The sequence below is a fragment of the Furipterus horrens genome, unplaced genomic scaffold, assembly GCF_987537825.1.
Source record: "Furipterus horrens unplaced genomic scaffold, mFurHor1.1.pri manual_scaffold_6, whole genome shotgun sequence".
In the NCBI taxonomy this organism is placed as follows: domain Eukaryota; kingdom Metazoa; phylum Chordata; class Mammalia; order Chiroptera; family Furipteridae; genus Furipterus; species Furipterus horrens.
The window spans coordinates 165,854,023-165,869,519 of NW_028327176.1; the positions used below are offsets into that span (position 1 = coordinate 165,854,023).

The 15,497-nt window shown below is 38.5% G+C and overlaps 1 protein-coding gene across 3 annotated transcripts in view; it reads right to left on the reverse strand.

The window, feature by feature from the left end:
- ARHGAP18 (Rho GTPase activating protein 18) overlaps positions 1-15,497 on the reverse strand; it is a 168,798-nt gene that overhangs the window by 120,843 nt on the left and 32,458 nt on the right. The window contains exon 1 of one of the 3 annotated variants that reach the window (XM_090279833.1): positions 1,028-1,234. The exons of 1 other annotated variant lie outside the window; for it this stretch is intronic. In XM_090279833.1, coding sequence (XP_090135959.1) covers positions 1,028-1,140 — 113 coding nt within the window. In that variant the 5' untranslated portion in view covers positions 1,141-1,234. Of the gene's footprint in view, positions 1-1,027; positions 1,235-15,497 lie in introns of those variants that run through there. One more of the 3 variants, XM_090279835.1, reaches the window with a different exon arrangement.

Here is a 15,497-nt window from a genome sequence, read left to right on the forward strand (position 1 = left end):
TCTAAGGCAGAGCATTACAGCCATTCCTTTGATTTTTACTCCCCTCCCCCATATGTGGGGATTTTAAAACAAATGAAAGAAGGCATTATTTTAGCTTAAGGCATAAGCATAAGTCAGGCACACAAGAACAAAGGTTTTATTATCACATAAAAAATCAAGGAGGAAACATGCTTACTGACAACTAATTTGGTGTCCTACACAATTAGGTTAGCATTTGCTGTTTGCAAAAGTTTAGGCCAATATTTACAATTTATATCTCAGACTGAGGTAAAAACACCAGACTAGCGAAAAGGTCATTAAAGGAAAGAATGAAAAAAAGTCCTTGGAAAATGGAACAAAATACACAGATAGAGGGTAAGGTACTCTGCACCTCAGTGGTCTGTAGAACATTTGCCCTCTTGACCTATAAAGTGATTTAACATTAACCATGTTTTTCTGGTGTCAAGAGTACTATCTACTGACAAAAAAATCCCCTCCACCCCCACAAAATTCACAAACACAAAAGAATATAAAACATACTGCCACAGGCCAGTGTCTTAGGCTTTTTGCCTAAGAAGTTTGCTTTCAGCAAGTGGGGGCAGGCAGGCGGGCGGGGAACAGACTCTAACAATAACAGCTGGTACAGTGAACACCCCCCCCCACCCCGTGTTGGCACACTTTCCCAACGAACAGTTCCAGTGCTGAGCCTTGAGCCCATTCAAGAATTCCACCTCATAGGAAGTGTTTCAAATATAGTCATTTGATCTTTCAGCATTTGAAATGCACCTGCTAAGCAACAAGTCTGACAGGCATTGCCCCAGTCCTTCCTCTCGATCTTTACCAGTAATTACATGGGCTATTTCAGGCTTGGACTAGATGAGATGCAAAGTAAATAAAACCCCCGCCAAACACGTCTGCTGCCGCAGGAGGTTAAGTTGCACAGGCAGAGTCATTCCTTTCTCCCCACACCAACTTCCCCGTCACTTTTTTTTTCCTGGAGCAGGTAGGTTTTTGTTTTGTTCTCTGGCTTTCAAATGCCAGGGCTTACCTCGAGGTGGCTTCCTCCCCTCCCTGGCCATGGCCCCCCGCCACGGCCCGGTCCTTGCCACTGTGGTGGTAGGCAGTTAGCACCACTCCCTGGGAATTGGAGAGCCAGCTCATGGTGAGAGAAGGGGCATAGTTTCTGCGATCCTGACACTGAGAAGGGGAATGAAGTTCCTGGCTCGCCCGGCAACTCAGTTCATTAGCATCCGCCAGCTCCTCCTCCGCAGCCCAGCGATTCACACGGGAGGGGCGGGGCCTCTGCACTGAAGGGCTGCCGGGCTCTCCAATGAGAGGAGCTGTGCGTGACTCAGTAGTGTTTCAGCCCGGGGCCCTTCCAGCTTGTGTGCCTTTAGTTTAGGGGTTGTGGTGGGGGATTATTTGTAGCCACCACCCAGAAATTCAGATCTGATTCAACTGTCACGTTGTAGACTCCTCTCATCAATTTAAGTACAAGCCGACTTGGCTAGGAAACAATGAGTTCCTGCAGGGCCTTTTTTTTTTCCCTTCCCAATTCCTGTTTCCATCTGATAATTTCTGCTACTTCATGTAACATGAGTAAGGCATTTCTTAACCCTTTCCTGTTCTGCTGCAGTTAAAACTAACCATAGCAGAAACCAATGAACTGGCTGCAAAACTGTGCAATTACAGGTCATAAGAAAGGCTTCACCTCTTGTGCCTGATTAAAAATGTCCTCATAAAAATGATTGTGTACTCTGCAATGTCGTCTTCTTTCACGTAAAAGCCAATGCCAAGTTTCAAAACACCCTTCAGTAGCAAAAAAGAGACACATCTCTGCCAACACTTAAATGTTAAAGGAACTTATCATTTGTTGAGCATCTATATTCCCGGTTTTCTCCATGACAATGACAGGTGTTTTACATGTTTTACATGTATGACCTCATTCAATTCAGTTCAATGCTCTATCTCTATCTTGATCTCTCTTTCACACACATACCCCTCAACATAGGTAGCATCATCTGTATTTTGCAAAGTATGACAAAAGTGAAGCTGAGGGACAGGTTAAGTACCATTAACTTGTCTACTACAACACAATCATTCTGTGCCAGAAGCTGCATTTAAACAGAATTCTAGGTTAAATTCCACTCTTTTTAACCAGCACTCTGTCTTGGAGATCAGGAAACAAGCTCAAACATTATTAGAAATACAAAAGATGTTTCTGTTCTTTCTCCCCTAAAAAATTCTGTTCTATTCTATATACCTACTAGTTTGAATTGAAGTGGGATTTTGGTTATTGTTGATCTTTATGATCTAAAAATCCTCATGAACAACTTTTCAACTTCATCACTCCATAAGCATAATATTTACACTTTTGTTATTTAATATTATCATGAGAAATAATTATACATACTTACAAACTATTTAAATTTATTTTTAATCCTCCCTTCCATATCTATAAGAAACTGTCATTTACAAAACTTTTCCTTTTGAAAAGAGTTCATGATAGCTTCCTTCCTCCCCCTCCACAATTAGTTATTCAATCTTTGCATTTCCACCTCTTCAGGTCCCTACCTGTTTTTTCCTTTCTATCCCCATTATCCAGTCCCCTCCATGCGCTATAATTAAGTCTTAGCTCCTATCTTACAACAGATCATTTCCTTGCTTTCTCCTCTAAATTACTTTGTGTATTATCACAACCAAGCACAGCCCTAATGATGTCTCTCTTTGCTTAAAAAACTTCCACTGGCTCCCCATCACTGACAGAACCAGTTCCAAACCTTTAAACCAGTGAAGGTTCTTGTTACCTTAACCACATGCCTTCATCTGTCAAATACCATTTCCTTTGGTCCCACTGTCATTCTTGTCTCTTCCTTTCCACATCTAACTTAATCCTTCAACACAGTTGACTGGATGACGAATCGAATGGATTTAATGAGTCTTTAGAAAGTATACTAAATTGTAAAATTAAGATGGCTAATATTAGACAAGTAGTTTCCATGCACATACTAGTGTGTGAACCTATGATGATATGTTCACCAGAGCAAAAGGTAAACTGATTGAAGTGTATGAATTCTGTCTTTTTAACATCCTTTTGTGGAAAATGATTAATGATCCCCACATTCACACTCCTTTTCTTATGCAGTTGCTCTGAAATGCAAAAATACAGGAATTCTCTACCTTATTCAGTTATCAGTGGTAAGCCCTACACGCTCTTGGAAACTTTTCCTCTTTGTCACTCCATCTCACTTCTATGTTTCCCTTACTTTCCTAGATTTTTTCATTTTCATCCTTTATTTTTCTTCTATTTTTCCTTCCTGTGCTATATCCTCAGTCTGTCATTGTCACACATGCCCATTGACGGCCATGAGCACTGCCATCCTTAATGAGACAATTCATGAAAAAGGGAGATTTTGTCCAATTTTAACCAAAATGCTGATTAAGTTATATCTTTGGCTATTTATACTCTCTCCACTTGTTAAATAACAATAAATCACAATATGCAAATTAAAATGTAACAATTTTCTAGGTTCAAGTAATTTTGGGGTTCTCAATGATGATGCTTTTTAATTTTTGAGGCAGAAAATAAGATTTGGTACAAATTGATTTGCATAGCTTAGAACATAAAATTTGAATCTTACTAATTTAACTTTTAGGTACATGGAAATCCTCTGGACTCCTGCTTTCCTCCCACTAAGTAAGCCCTGAGGATATTATCTGTCATGGGAAGACCGCTGGTAGGATTGTGCCCTGGTGTAAACAGCGTCACATATAGGCTCAAGTAGATTATAAATGATTTTCAGAATTTTCTTATGACCATTAGAAAAGCAAACCTTACTACCAATATGATCCCTTGAAAGGCTCTTCTTTTCCACATCCTAAACCCTACCAAGATATAGCTAGAGTTCATCCCTTATACCACATCACCCTTCCTCATGGAGACATGTTTTTAGTTGTTTTTTTTTAAAAGTACTCTCTTCCGCAACCACTTTAAACAAACACCAAGAACCTAACATCCTTGAAAATGTTAATATTCCAGGCTATTAATCACATGCCAAACAATTTGCTGTTATGAAACATCTTACGAAGTAATTAAATAACATCAAAAAGTTTAAACATTCATTGACTTCATTCCTTTCAAATGGAGTGTACTAGATGACATAGGGAGGAAGAAGGAAGCTGTAACTGACGTAGCCAAATAAGTTATTAAAAATAGGGTGGAGAGCCCTGACCTGTGTGGCTGTTGCCTGGGCGTCATCCTGTAAATTGAAAGGTTGGTTCGATTCCTGTCTGGGCATACGCCTGGGTTGCGGGTTCTGTCCTGGTCAGGGCACGTATCAGATTGATGATCTATGTCTCTCTCGCACATCGATGTTTTTCTCCCTCTCTCTCCCTCCTTTCCCCTCTCTCTAAAATCAATAAGCATGTCCTTGGGTGAAGATAAAAAAGAAAAGAAGAAATAATAGAAAAAATTTAGTGTTACCAAAAAGGCTAGTCATTGGTTTTTATTTTTTGATTTAGAAACCTAGTTAGTAATATGGAACTATGTTTTCAGGGTACCATAATTACAATGAAATCAACATAGTTATCAAATTTTTTCTCAATCAGCTTCTGTCACTTTAAATGGAATTGACTAAGAATGTGTACACTCTAACACAGAAGACTGAAAGCCTGCATAGTGACACGAGGCCATGTGAAAGCTGACCTTTCAACTAAGTTAAACTCAACTTACAATAATATAATATAACAAGAACTTGAATAAATTAATCATCAACTGTGAAGTTAAAGTTTTACATAGGTGATAAAACCTAGATTTTTACAGTAGCATTGACCAATGAAGAGGAAGCGTTCTAGTATCTTCTATGTGATGTTTTATTGTGGCTTTTTTATGAATAATTTTTGTAATCTTGCAAGCAAGCCAATTCTGTACTGAGGAACTGTGACTGAATATTATTCCATACATAGACTCTAAATGGACTTTCATGGAAATTGGATCATTGTTACTATTTCTGCCTCTAAAGCAACAGGGAAAAAACCTTTCCCCTCTCTCCCGACAGCTCGAAAAAATTCTAATTATCAAAGTTGCTTTTTTTTTTTTTTAACTGTTCCTTCAGGAAGAAAATACTGTCCATGCTGGAATAATTTATAACTTCTATTGCCAGAGGCTAATTTTGGCTTTCTGGCAAATATCTAGCAAAGATCTTTCTTACAGTTAAAAAGTTAAAGGGTTTACTACCAGTAAATAATAATAGCTAATATTTAATTGTTTACTCTTTGCTACACATGGTACACACAGTCTCTCATTTAATTGTCACAATAACACTGAGAGATAAATATTAGAATTATGCCTACTTTAGAGATGAGGAATATGAGGTCACCCAGCTAGTAGGTATCAGAACCAGGACATGTAAACCTGAATTAATATAACCATTAAGCCTGGATTCTTAAATATTACAGGTTACAGTTTTCCTGGAACTGACTCTATTTTGTTTATGAAAAAAAATCCACATGAATATTTAATGAGGGAAAAGCATATACAGCAAATCTAAAGTATTTAACCAAATGGGATATTGATGTAAATGCAATGTTATGGAGAGTAACATTCAGACAGGCACAAGCACATTAGTTTCTTTTCTAGTACTTTGAAACTTCTTTTTTATATCATATTACTAGAGGAGTGTGGCATAGTATACATAAGACTGTATGTCATCATCATTATGCCATCATATCTAAAATTGTTTCTGTAACTAGAAATAAAAGTATTGTGGTCATTATAATTATAAACATTCTCTTTAAAAATTATATAAGGCAGAAATAGATCTAAATTTATGGACTCCTAAGCTTACAGAGTTTCATAATATACAGGGCCTTGCAAGGGAAACACTCTGAAGGTTTGACTTCATTTAGCTTCATGGCAAGTTCAGCTCTTACATCAGATCTAGCCTATATTTGAAATTAGTCAAGACAAGGAAGTGCAATGACCTTAGCTTTTCATTGGCTTTCTCTTCACTGCTGAATACAAGGGGACCCAGGGTGCAAACACTTGCAGCTGAAAGCACAAAGTTAGGAAGCATGAAGTGCGTTCTGGAGGTAGGCACAAATAAAGACTCAATTTAAAACACCTAGAATTGTAGTGATACTCAGATTTGCTCCAATACAAAAGCCTTGTCCTGAAGTCAGTTCCGGAAGCATGCTGATCTCCTTGTCATGTAAAAGAAGCCGTCATGACAGGCTTGCCCCATGCCTCACTCTAATTGAGAAAAATGTCCTCACATAATCTCCTAGTCCCAAATTGTTTGTGCTCCTGAAATAAACTCTGAAATTATCTAGAAGAGTTATTTGCCTTAATTCTACTTAATAATTTGGCTAACTGTTTTGTTACAAAGGCTCAAAGAACCTGGCTATAATCATTAGGATCATGGCCTTCTGAAATTTTCAAACAGACTCAAAATTATAGGGTTGGGGCTGTCCAAGTTTATATCGAGTCCAAAGGACTCTTTTTACAGAAGCAGATGCTAAGGAAAAAAGGTTATACAACAGTTGGTAAGCCAGATGTTTACAGAGCCAAGACTCTAAGGTTTGAGAAAAACATCATTATCCTTGCACCAGAATATTTTCTTGCAGTATAAACTGCTCAACACAGAGACTGCCTCAACACATAGTCCCTGGCTCTATCTAAATGCCTATTATAAGGACTGGTATCTCGCTCGCTCTTATGAATCACTCCTAAACGACATTTTTAAAATTACTATCCAAACTCCACCAAAACAAACAAACAAACAACAACAACAACAAAAAAAAAACCATAAAGTTCTCTACAATCCAAATAGTAAAAAAAAAATTGAATTCCACTACATAGAATAGAAAATATATTATTTTCTATCAACCTGTCTTCCCGTTAACTATATTTCATTTTTGTATTTTTCTTTAAAAATATGTGAGATATATATTTTTCCTTTCCCAATAATGAAATTGTATGTTTAATATCAGATATGTCAAACTTCTACAGGTAAGGATTAATATGTAACAATAAACATAATAAAATGCCTTCCAGTCATCATCCTTCCAAGAATGTTACAATACACTTTACACATATATCAATACTCACAAACACCGTAGACTGGATATATTCATAAAGAACAGCTTTTATTATGAATTGGCATGCGAGAGAAGAAAAGTGGGCAGAGAAAGCACCTGTGTGGGACAAAGGTAGATTCTTCCACCAGAGTTTCCACACACATGTTATATCACATTGCCTTTTCCTCTTAAATAGAAGTCATTCTTTTTTTTTTTTTTTTCCCAGAAGGTGAATATAACCTTCCTGGTCTTTGAGTTTAAATCACACTCTGTGATGTTCTGGGAAATTTCATCACTACCCATTATAAATAATTCAAATCAAGACAGTATAGTCACATTTTTTTCTCACAAAAAATAAGATATAACAGAATTCATGGCCAGTCCACCTCTCTTTAAAGTTAATACTTGTCTTTCCCTGCAAAGATCATGAATATATCCTTTACAGAAAACAAAGTAAAATGGGCAGAGACCTCTAAGATTTGATTTCTTTTAAGTGAGACTGCCTTGCCTGGACTGGTATGGCTCAGTTGGTTGGGCATCATCCCTCAAAGCAAAAGGTCACCAGTTCGATTCCTCGTCAGGCACATACTTGGGTTGTGGGTTCAGTCCCCAGTTGGGGTGCTTACGAGAGGCAACGAATCGATATTTCTCTCTCACATCAATGTTTCTCTTTCTCTCCCTTTCTCCCTCTCTCTTTTCCCCTCCCTCTAAAAATAAATAAATAAAATTTTTTTTAAAAAGGGAGAGAGACTGCCTTTACAGTATTTCATGCAGTCTATTATCAGCATTCACATATTAGAGGACTATAAAAAGAAATTTAGAGCCACCATCAAACATTTTTTTAAAAAGACTTTTTCAAAGGTTCTATCCAGTGCAATCATCCTACCACCTCAGTGTGAACTAGAGGCATAAAATGAGACCGATGGAGACTCCTCAAATATCCCAGGAGCAGGTACTGGCCACCAGAAGCCATCGGCTGGAGTACTCTCAGGGTGACTAGCAGGCCAGCTCTAAAAGTCCCCACAATCTCACCACTAAAATCAGGAGTGGTGTAATCTTGCAGCCACTGGCTCACTTCGAGTGGATAACCTGAGGGAGGTATCAATGAGTGCGATACAGCCCAGCCCCCAGGACTTTATCGAAAGTTGAGGCTGTCCATATTTATAACATCAGGCATTATATAACAAATGCAAAACTGAATGACTGAATGCTAAGGGAAACAACTAAGATGAGCTAGGTAATTCCAAGATCTATTAAGGTTTTAAGAAAGAGGGCACAATTAAAATAGTATGCTTGTGTGATTATTTTTTTCCCTGAGCTTTCTACAATTAGAGAAAATTCCAGTAAACATATATCAAGTATTAACAACCCACTAGGCCATAAATTAGGGTGGGTTGAGCAGGGCTTTCTCCAGGAGAGAGAACAAAAGAAGCTAAGGCAAACTCCAGCTGACTGTTTCCACAAAGTCAAGGTGTGTTCATGGGCATCGGGCTGTAAAGAATGCAAGATGGGGAAGGGGAGCCAGGATAGGGAGACCTAACATAAAAATATGTAAATTGATCCCAGGTGTTTATAGCCTTCTAGTGCCTTGCAAGAATTTATTTTGTATTTCATAAGCAGTAGGGGATAATGAAAAGGTTACTGAACAAGATAATAACATAATCAACTCTACTAGAAGAAAGAACACTATGGTGGCCGTAAGTAGCATAGATGGGAGGAACAAGACAGAGAAGAGTAATCCACTGGAGGTGATTACAGTAGAGCTTGTCAGTTAGGAGGGTGCTGAAACACCCCAGCCATGGCAGACCCCCTTGTTCTTCATCTCCCCTCCCAACCCATGCTGCATACGCAGGAGCAATGCACCTTGTAGCAGCGGATTCTTTGGGACCTGATAGATTTGTAGAAGTGAGAATGGAAGTGGGAGGGGTTCAAAATTACCCCAAGAGTCCTAACCTAGATAAATGGAGACACCTGACAAATGCTTTAAGCCAAGATGCTTTAAGGACAGGCTCTGTCTGTTAAGGTCCCACAGGGGGAAGGCCTGAGGCAACGTGCTATAAAAGTACCTGGAAAGAGCTGAGTGTAACAGCCAGTAGGTGAGGAAAATGTGTTGAAAGTTTTCTTGTCTTTTTTTTTTTTTTTTTTTTTTTTTTTTTTGGCTCTCTAGCCAGCTCTCCCTTAGAGAACTAGTTCTCCCAAAGGGTTTTCCCCTGCACCTGCCTCATGGATGAGCATTTGCCCATTCTTCAGGGATACAGTACTTGATTTCTACACTAGAAGTCCATATAGATCCATTAAATTTCAAAGCTGTTTCAGATGACAAAGTTTCTTCATCAAGGACAAAGGATTAAAAGGGAAGAGAAGAACAAAGATGGGAAAGGTGAACTTACTGAGCACCTATCGAGTTTCAGACACTTGCTAGGCCCTTTAAAATATTTTCTCTCAATCCCCATCTTATCTACAGGAATGTCAATTAGTCACCAGTGCATTGCCCACTATTTCATACATCCTGCCAGCCCTTGGCCAAGTCTGGGCTCACGAAGAAACTAAGTACATTTCAAACAACAACTTTGATGATATCATGTTACTGAAATCTGTCTGTTTCCTTGTTATTTGATCCATTCTTAACCTCATTTTAAAATGTGGTTACCAAATAGAAAAAAGAAATGCTGAAAACTAAAATAAAAATCTTGTAATTGAAATTTTTCTGGCTAACTTGAGAAAATATAAAAGCAATTTTCTGCAGCATCTACCAGTAATTCCGTTCCAGATGTTTAAATCCTGGAGGTCTAATATGTACTATATTGGTCTATCATAGTATAGGACTGTTAAGTTGCTTTTGGTTTTGCATCAAGCACTGAGACTTCAGTACCAATCTTTAACTTCAACCCATCCTCATATTTTTGTTCTATCCAAACAGAAGAATAGTATGAATGGATTTATGAACCATATAGTGTTTTTGAGCATTTGGTTTATACCATCTTGAACCAATTTTCTGTGAACAATGAAATGAGGAAAACATCTGCTCCTAAAAATGCTAGGCCAGGTGATACAATATCCTTTTCCCTCTTCCTTTTCCTCTTCTTTAAATAGAGGACCATCCTTGTTTACAGGATGAGGGCAAGAGGTAAGATCCTTCCCCAAAAGGATGTAGTGTGTGATATTGTTACAAAGGTATTGTGTAAAACTGTTACACAGGCTCCTAAGGAAATTTATCAACAAAAAGCAGCTAAGCTCTCACTTATGTTAACAGTTACTTGTGAGAAAGCCTAATGGAACATGGGGAATTATGGAGAATCAGATGCTCCACAAAGCTCTCTCTTAACTCATTCATGATGCTTAACCTCTGTTTCTCAGCCTGTAATGGAAATGACAGGTTCCTACCAGATAAATAAACTGATGTAGACAGTAGAGAGAAAAACAGGAAGAAGCATTCACTAAATTTGTTCATTGAATGTCTATATAGCAGAACCCTAATTTGAATGTTTTATACCCATCATATAAAACTGCAACCCAAAGATTAATTAACATTAGGGCCAGTTCTGTGCTCAGATTTAAAAAAAAAAAGGCAGAGCCAGGATTCACAGTAAAATTTCTTTGATCTAAAATCCATGCTTTTCCCATTATTCTATTATGGGTATAAAGTTACATATGCATATTAGACTTATCATTCATTATTCTGCAAATCATTGCTCAAGAAAAAATACTTTCAATAAATTATGAACACCATCAATGGTGAGCTACATCCCAAAATGAAACTAATACACAACTTAGAATCAATGAAACATAAAAATAGAATAAAAGAGAACCATTTTTTCAATCTCACAAAAATATCACAAATTTGGTTAAGATTTTCCAGATGTATCTAGTTTTTAATAAATGATACTGAATAGTCATTTATTCTATCAATAATTTGTATATTTATTTAACTGCTATGTGCTTAGCACTGTCTCAAGCCAAAGAATATGGTACCAAAAATAGCAATCAAGAAACGAAACATGTTACTGGAAAATGGTAACATTACAAAAAGATGGCAATGGTGTAAATGGGCTGGTTAGGGGGACAGAAGACGGCAAAGGTAAGAGGGAACACAAAGCAAAAGTAGCCAGTTCTTCCAGGAATGGAACCAGTTGTCAGTCTCTTCATGGAAATTATTAATTCATGGAATTAATTGCTGTAATTACCTGCCTCTTCATCTCTCTTACAAACAACTGACTTCAAATACAAAGTTCCCATTTTAAATATAAAAACCTCTACTCTAGTTATCCTTCTTCAATATTAAGAAGGTGTAAAGGCCTTCCAGAGAGGCCTAGAAGTCAGCAACGGGGCATAGCTTAACTGGAACCCGCCCAGGGCTGGACTCTTCCAGACTTTTCACGTCATCCCCATATCCATAATGTCCCGTGGCTTGGTTTGGGGGCTCCTGGAAAGCTCTGGGATTGTTCATGGGTGACCCACATCTCAGCATTTTAACTGAGCTGGTTTCGTTAGGACAAGATTCTGTGTTTTCTAGGTGTGCACACGAATGCTTAGGGAAGTCCTAGAAATTATCTGACGTGCTCTGGATCATTTGGCATGGACGCGGTTACTTCCTTTCCATTTTCTGTTCCACACCAAGCAATGAACTCAAGGTAGGAAGCCTGACAGATTTCAGATAAAAACAGTCATTGATTTCACAACACCAAAACCACTTACCTGTCCCATTCGTTGAGACAGCAAACTAAGTTAATAAATAAAAGAAGACAATTCCTAACTAACTTTTGATAGTTTCGGAATTCTCTCTTCACTGTCCATTTCCTGGATGAATGTGAGGGTCACTATACTGGCCCCAAGATATCATTCATGGCATTAAGTATTGTCAGTTCATTGGTTTATTGTTCTGTGAGGATGTGTTCTTGGCCACTCATCAGTTGATTCATTCAGCAAATACTTGTTTCATGTACCTACTAGATCCAGGCACTGTATTCATTGATGGATAAGAATAAGATAATAATTTGCAGTAAGCTACTGGCCCCTAATCCTTGGATCCCCCAGTTGAAAAAATATATATGTTCATGTATTAAATGCTAATTACATGCTGCTCTTTGCATTTAATTTCTGTTATCTTAATTAATCATCACTTTTTTTTACCTCAATTTGACAAATGAGGAAACTAAAAGATTAGTCAGAAATATTAAGAAATTTATGAGAGAGAGTACCAGCAGGACCCACATTTGAACCCAGGTCTCCTGAACTTGATAGCAATCATCCAATTCTTTACGAAGGCAGGCTGCTTATAGCAACTATTCAAAAAAAATATTACAGTTCACTTCGAAGTTCCACTCCCAAGCAGATCTGTTTTGAGTTGTTCTGAGCATTGTTGTGTCATTAATGGAAACTAGGAGCACAAATCGCTAGCAATGGTGCACATTACTAGAGCTACAGTACTCTGAGCACTATTAAGACTTTCAATTAAATAGGTAAGACAATTGAGAGACCCTCATATTTATTTTAATTTGACAAAAGAAGCAGCATGGAGCCATATTTTAATCACACAAGTGTGCTTCACATTTTCTCTGTAGTGAAGTAGCCTTATCCTTTCAAGGGAGAAATTAAGCTATTAATACTTATGAGACTTTATATGAGTTAAAATTATAATAGAGTCATTGAAACCTCATTATTATGCATTCTGGGTTCATAACAAAGGATTGCTCCAAAGTGACCAACTCTTATACTGAGCTGATACTTGGTCCCAATAACTAAATTCCCATGTAAAAGCCATCTATGCAGCAAAGCAGTTGCTTGCTTGCTTGCTTATTTTCCTTGTCTCTCTATTCTTTGTTCCACTATAGGTGGAATCTGAGGCTGTTCTTTTAGGCACCTCAGTTAAATGTGTACCACTAAGACACATACATAGCCTAACATTTTAAAAAGTGAAAGCCTTTCTTTCTCACAGGAAACAATGAGATTTTAACTTAGATCTCCCTTGGACATTCTCTAGAAACATCCAACTACTGAAGCATGAGCAGCACTTCAATGTGTGATAATTTCACCTATAACATGTTCCCATAGAACGTGTCTGGTCAGTTAGTCTACCATTCATCCTGTTATACTGAAGTTATTTGTATTTCTTACAACCACACCCCCCCCCCAACACACACATGAAGACTCTCTGAGATTATATGTTCCTTGAAAGCAGAAAGTTCTCACCACCTCTGCAACTCGTAAGGGATATCTAAACATAGTCACTTATTAGTATTTGTTGAAAATATATGTGAAAGTGGCCATGTAAAAGACAGTGACCTGAACAAGGACACAAGTACAAGGCTCAAGAGTCCAGTTTCCCCATAGAAGAGGACAAGACAAGTCAGTGCAACCCTGAGAAGAGCATTATAGAGAGAAATGCAGGAGATTTGGGTCCCTGCTAGACTCATTTTATAGCTGCTAAAATAAATGCTGAAAGTCTGTGGTAAGAATAAACTATTCTATTGAACCCACCATTGTTAATACAACCCTCTATTACCCGTGAAGAAAAAGCAACATCAACTATACATTCTGAAACAGGAAGGAAAAATAATCGTTTTCACTCTATTCTTTGACCTCCCCTTTCCTAAGGAAACCAGAATCACTATAACACTAGAATAAACTAATGTGTCAATAGTCCCAACCTGTCTTTATCTTACTGCGCTTCAGAATACATCAAGTGAAGAACACAAAGGGCGTAATTCCCTACAGCACAGCAGTAAACCACCACTGGCATCACTAATCAACAACTATAATTAAGCCTAATCATAAATTACAAATACCTAATTTTAGAAGACCTTTGCTCTATAAATCCTAGACATTGGAGTCATTATTAACTTAGCTACTTGAAATCTTTCCACAGCTGGAAACATCCTTCATGTGTTCTTGCCTCGTGTACCTGGCCTAGAACCAACCCTGAATCAGGGTCCTCTCCTCAGGTTGACCGGGGTGAGGGGCAGCAATCCTTTGGTGTGAGTTGAGCATCTCTAAGAAGGCAACTGTAGGCTCCCTACCTAAATCTCTTTTCTACTTACACCTGAAACAGCCCCCTTGGATTTCAGATTTTCTCTTAATTGCTCCCCTGTGGTCCTGGTGTGATTTTTTGATGTGAATAGTCCCAAAACATGTGGTAAATTTAAGCTCTACCAGTTTAACAAAGACCTGAGTAAGGGGGAACCCTGAAATGGGAACAGAAGTGTCAGAAAAGAAGAAGCAAGTGCACTCCAGAATACACTCAGGTGCATGGAAGAGTGTGTAAGCCCCTCGCTTCCAGCTTTGAATCACCATCATTTCTGTTTTGGTTGGGTTTTGAACATGTCCAAATAGAACTGAGATGACCAAAGTACCCGTATTCTAGAAGGGACTGGCTGGTAACAGCTTAGCAAGTAAAAGGGTTCACCGGGAATAAAAAGAAACAGTAAAAGTCCTCTTAGCACCCTTAATAATCATAATATTGAGGAAGGACAAAAGAAGAGGAGGCAAAAATTAACAAAATAAATATTGTAAATTTGGGAGTGAGACAATATTGTATTCTGTGCCAGGTATAAGTACAGGAATAAAATAGGAAGCAGAAACTACTGTGATCATCGGGATGTGACGGCCCAGTGAGGTCCTGCTGAGCTTTCTGATGTGTAAAATGCTGTGCACATGGGGACCTCGATGCTCCCTTCAGCTCCAGAATAAGTCCAGGTTATATCAATGCCTGAATTTCCCTGACCGTGTGATAGAGCACACTTTGCACATTGACACAGTGTCCAAAAATCCCTGACCTCTAAGGATGTTCGATGGCCAAGAGTGGCAGTCAGCAAGTTAAGTGGGGAAAATGTTTGCTCCCCTAGCCTCCTAGTCTGTGAAAGGCCTTTTATAGGAAACTGCAAATCATTAAGGAGAGCTTAGTTAAAGATAACAGCTTTAGCAATTGAGAGGCATTAATTCTTTTTTCCTGGAACATGGTTAGCCATTCCCGATAATCACAGGATGCTAAGCATATGTCAAGTATAATGGCTCGTAGGTATGGTCTTCCTGTAGAGAGAAAAGTGCCATAGCAGGGACTTGCTTGGGAAAAGAAAGCTAGTGTTGGGGATTTACTGTTTAGAATTGACTTGGTTTCAGAGCAGCAGCAGACATCACGGGACTGTGGTTTGATCCTGACATCCCTTGTCAAAATAGTCATCACACATCTGCCACTCCCTCTGCCCTGCCGGTAGTCCCCAAAAAAGAAGTAGGTAATCCTCAACAGCCATCCACCTCCAGCCAGAGCTAATCATTAATCCAGGGATATGAGCAGTAGGACCAGTGGCTTCGGGAGATCTGGTTTCTAGGACCGATGTGGATGCCAAGTAGCACTGTGACGCTGTGTAAGTTAACTTCCCTCTGCCTCAATTTCCTCACCGTAAATGAAAGGGTTAGGGTCCATGGGCCCTCCGGTCCCTTCCACC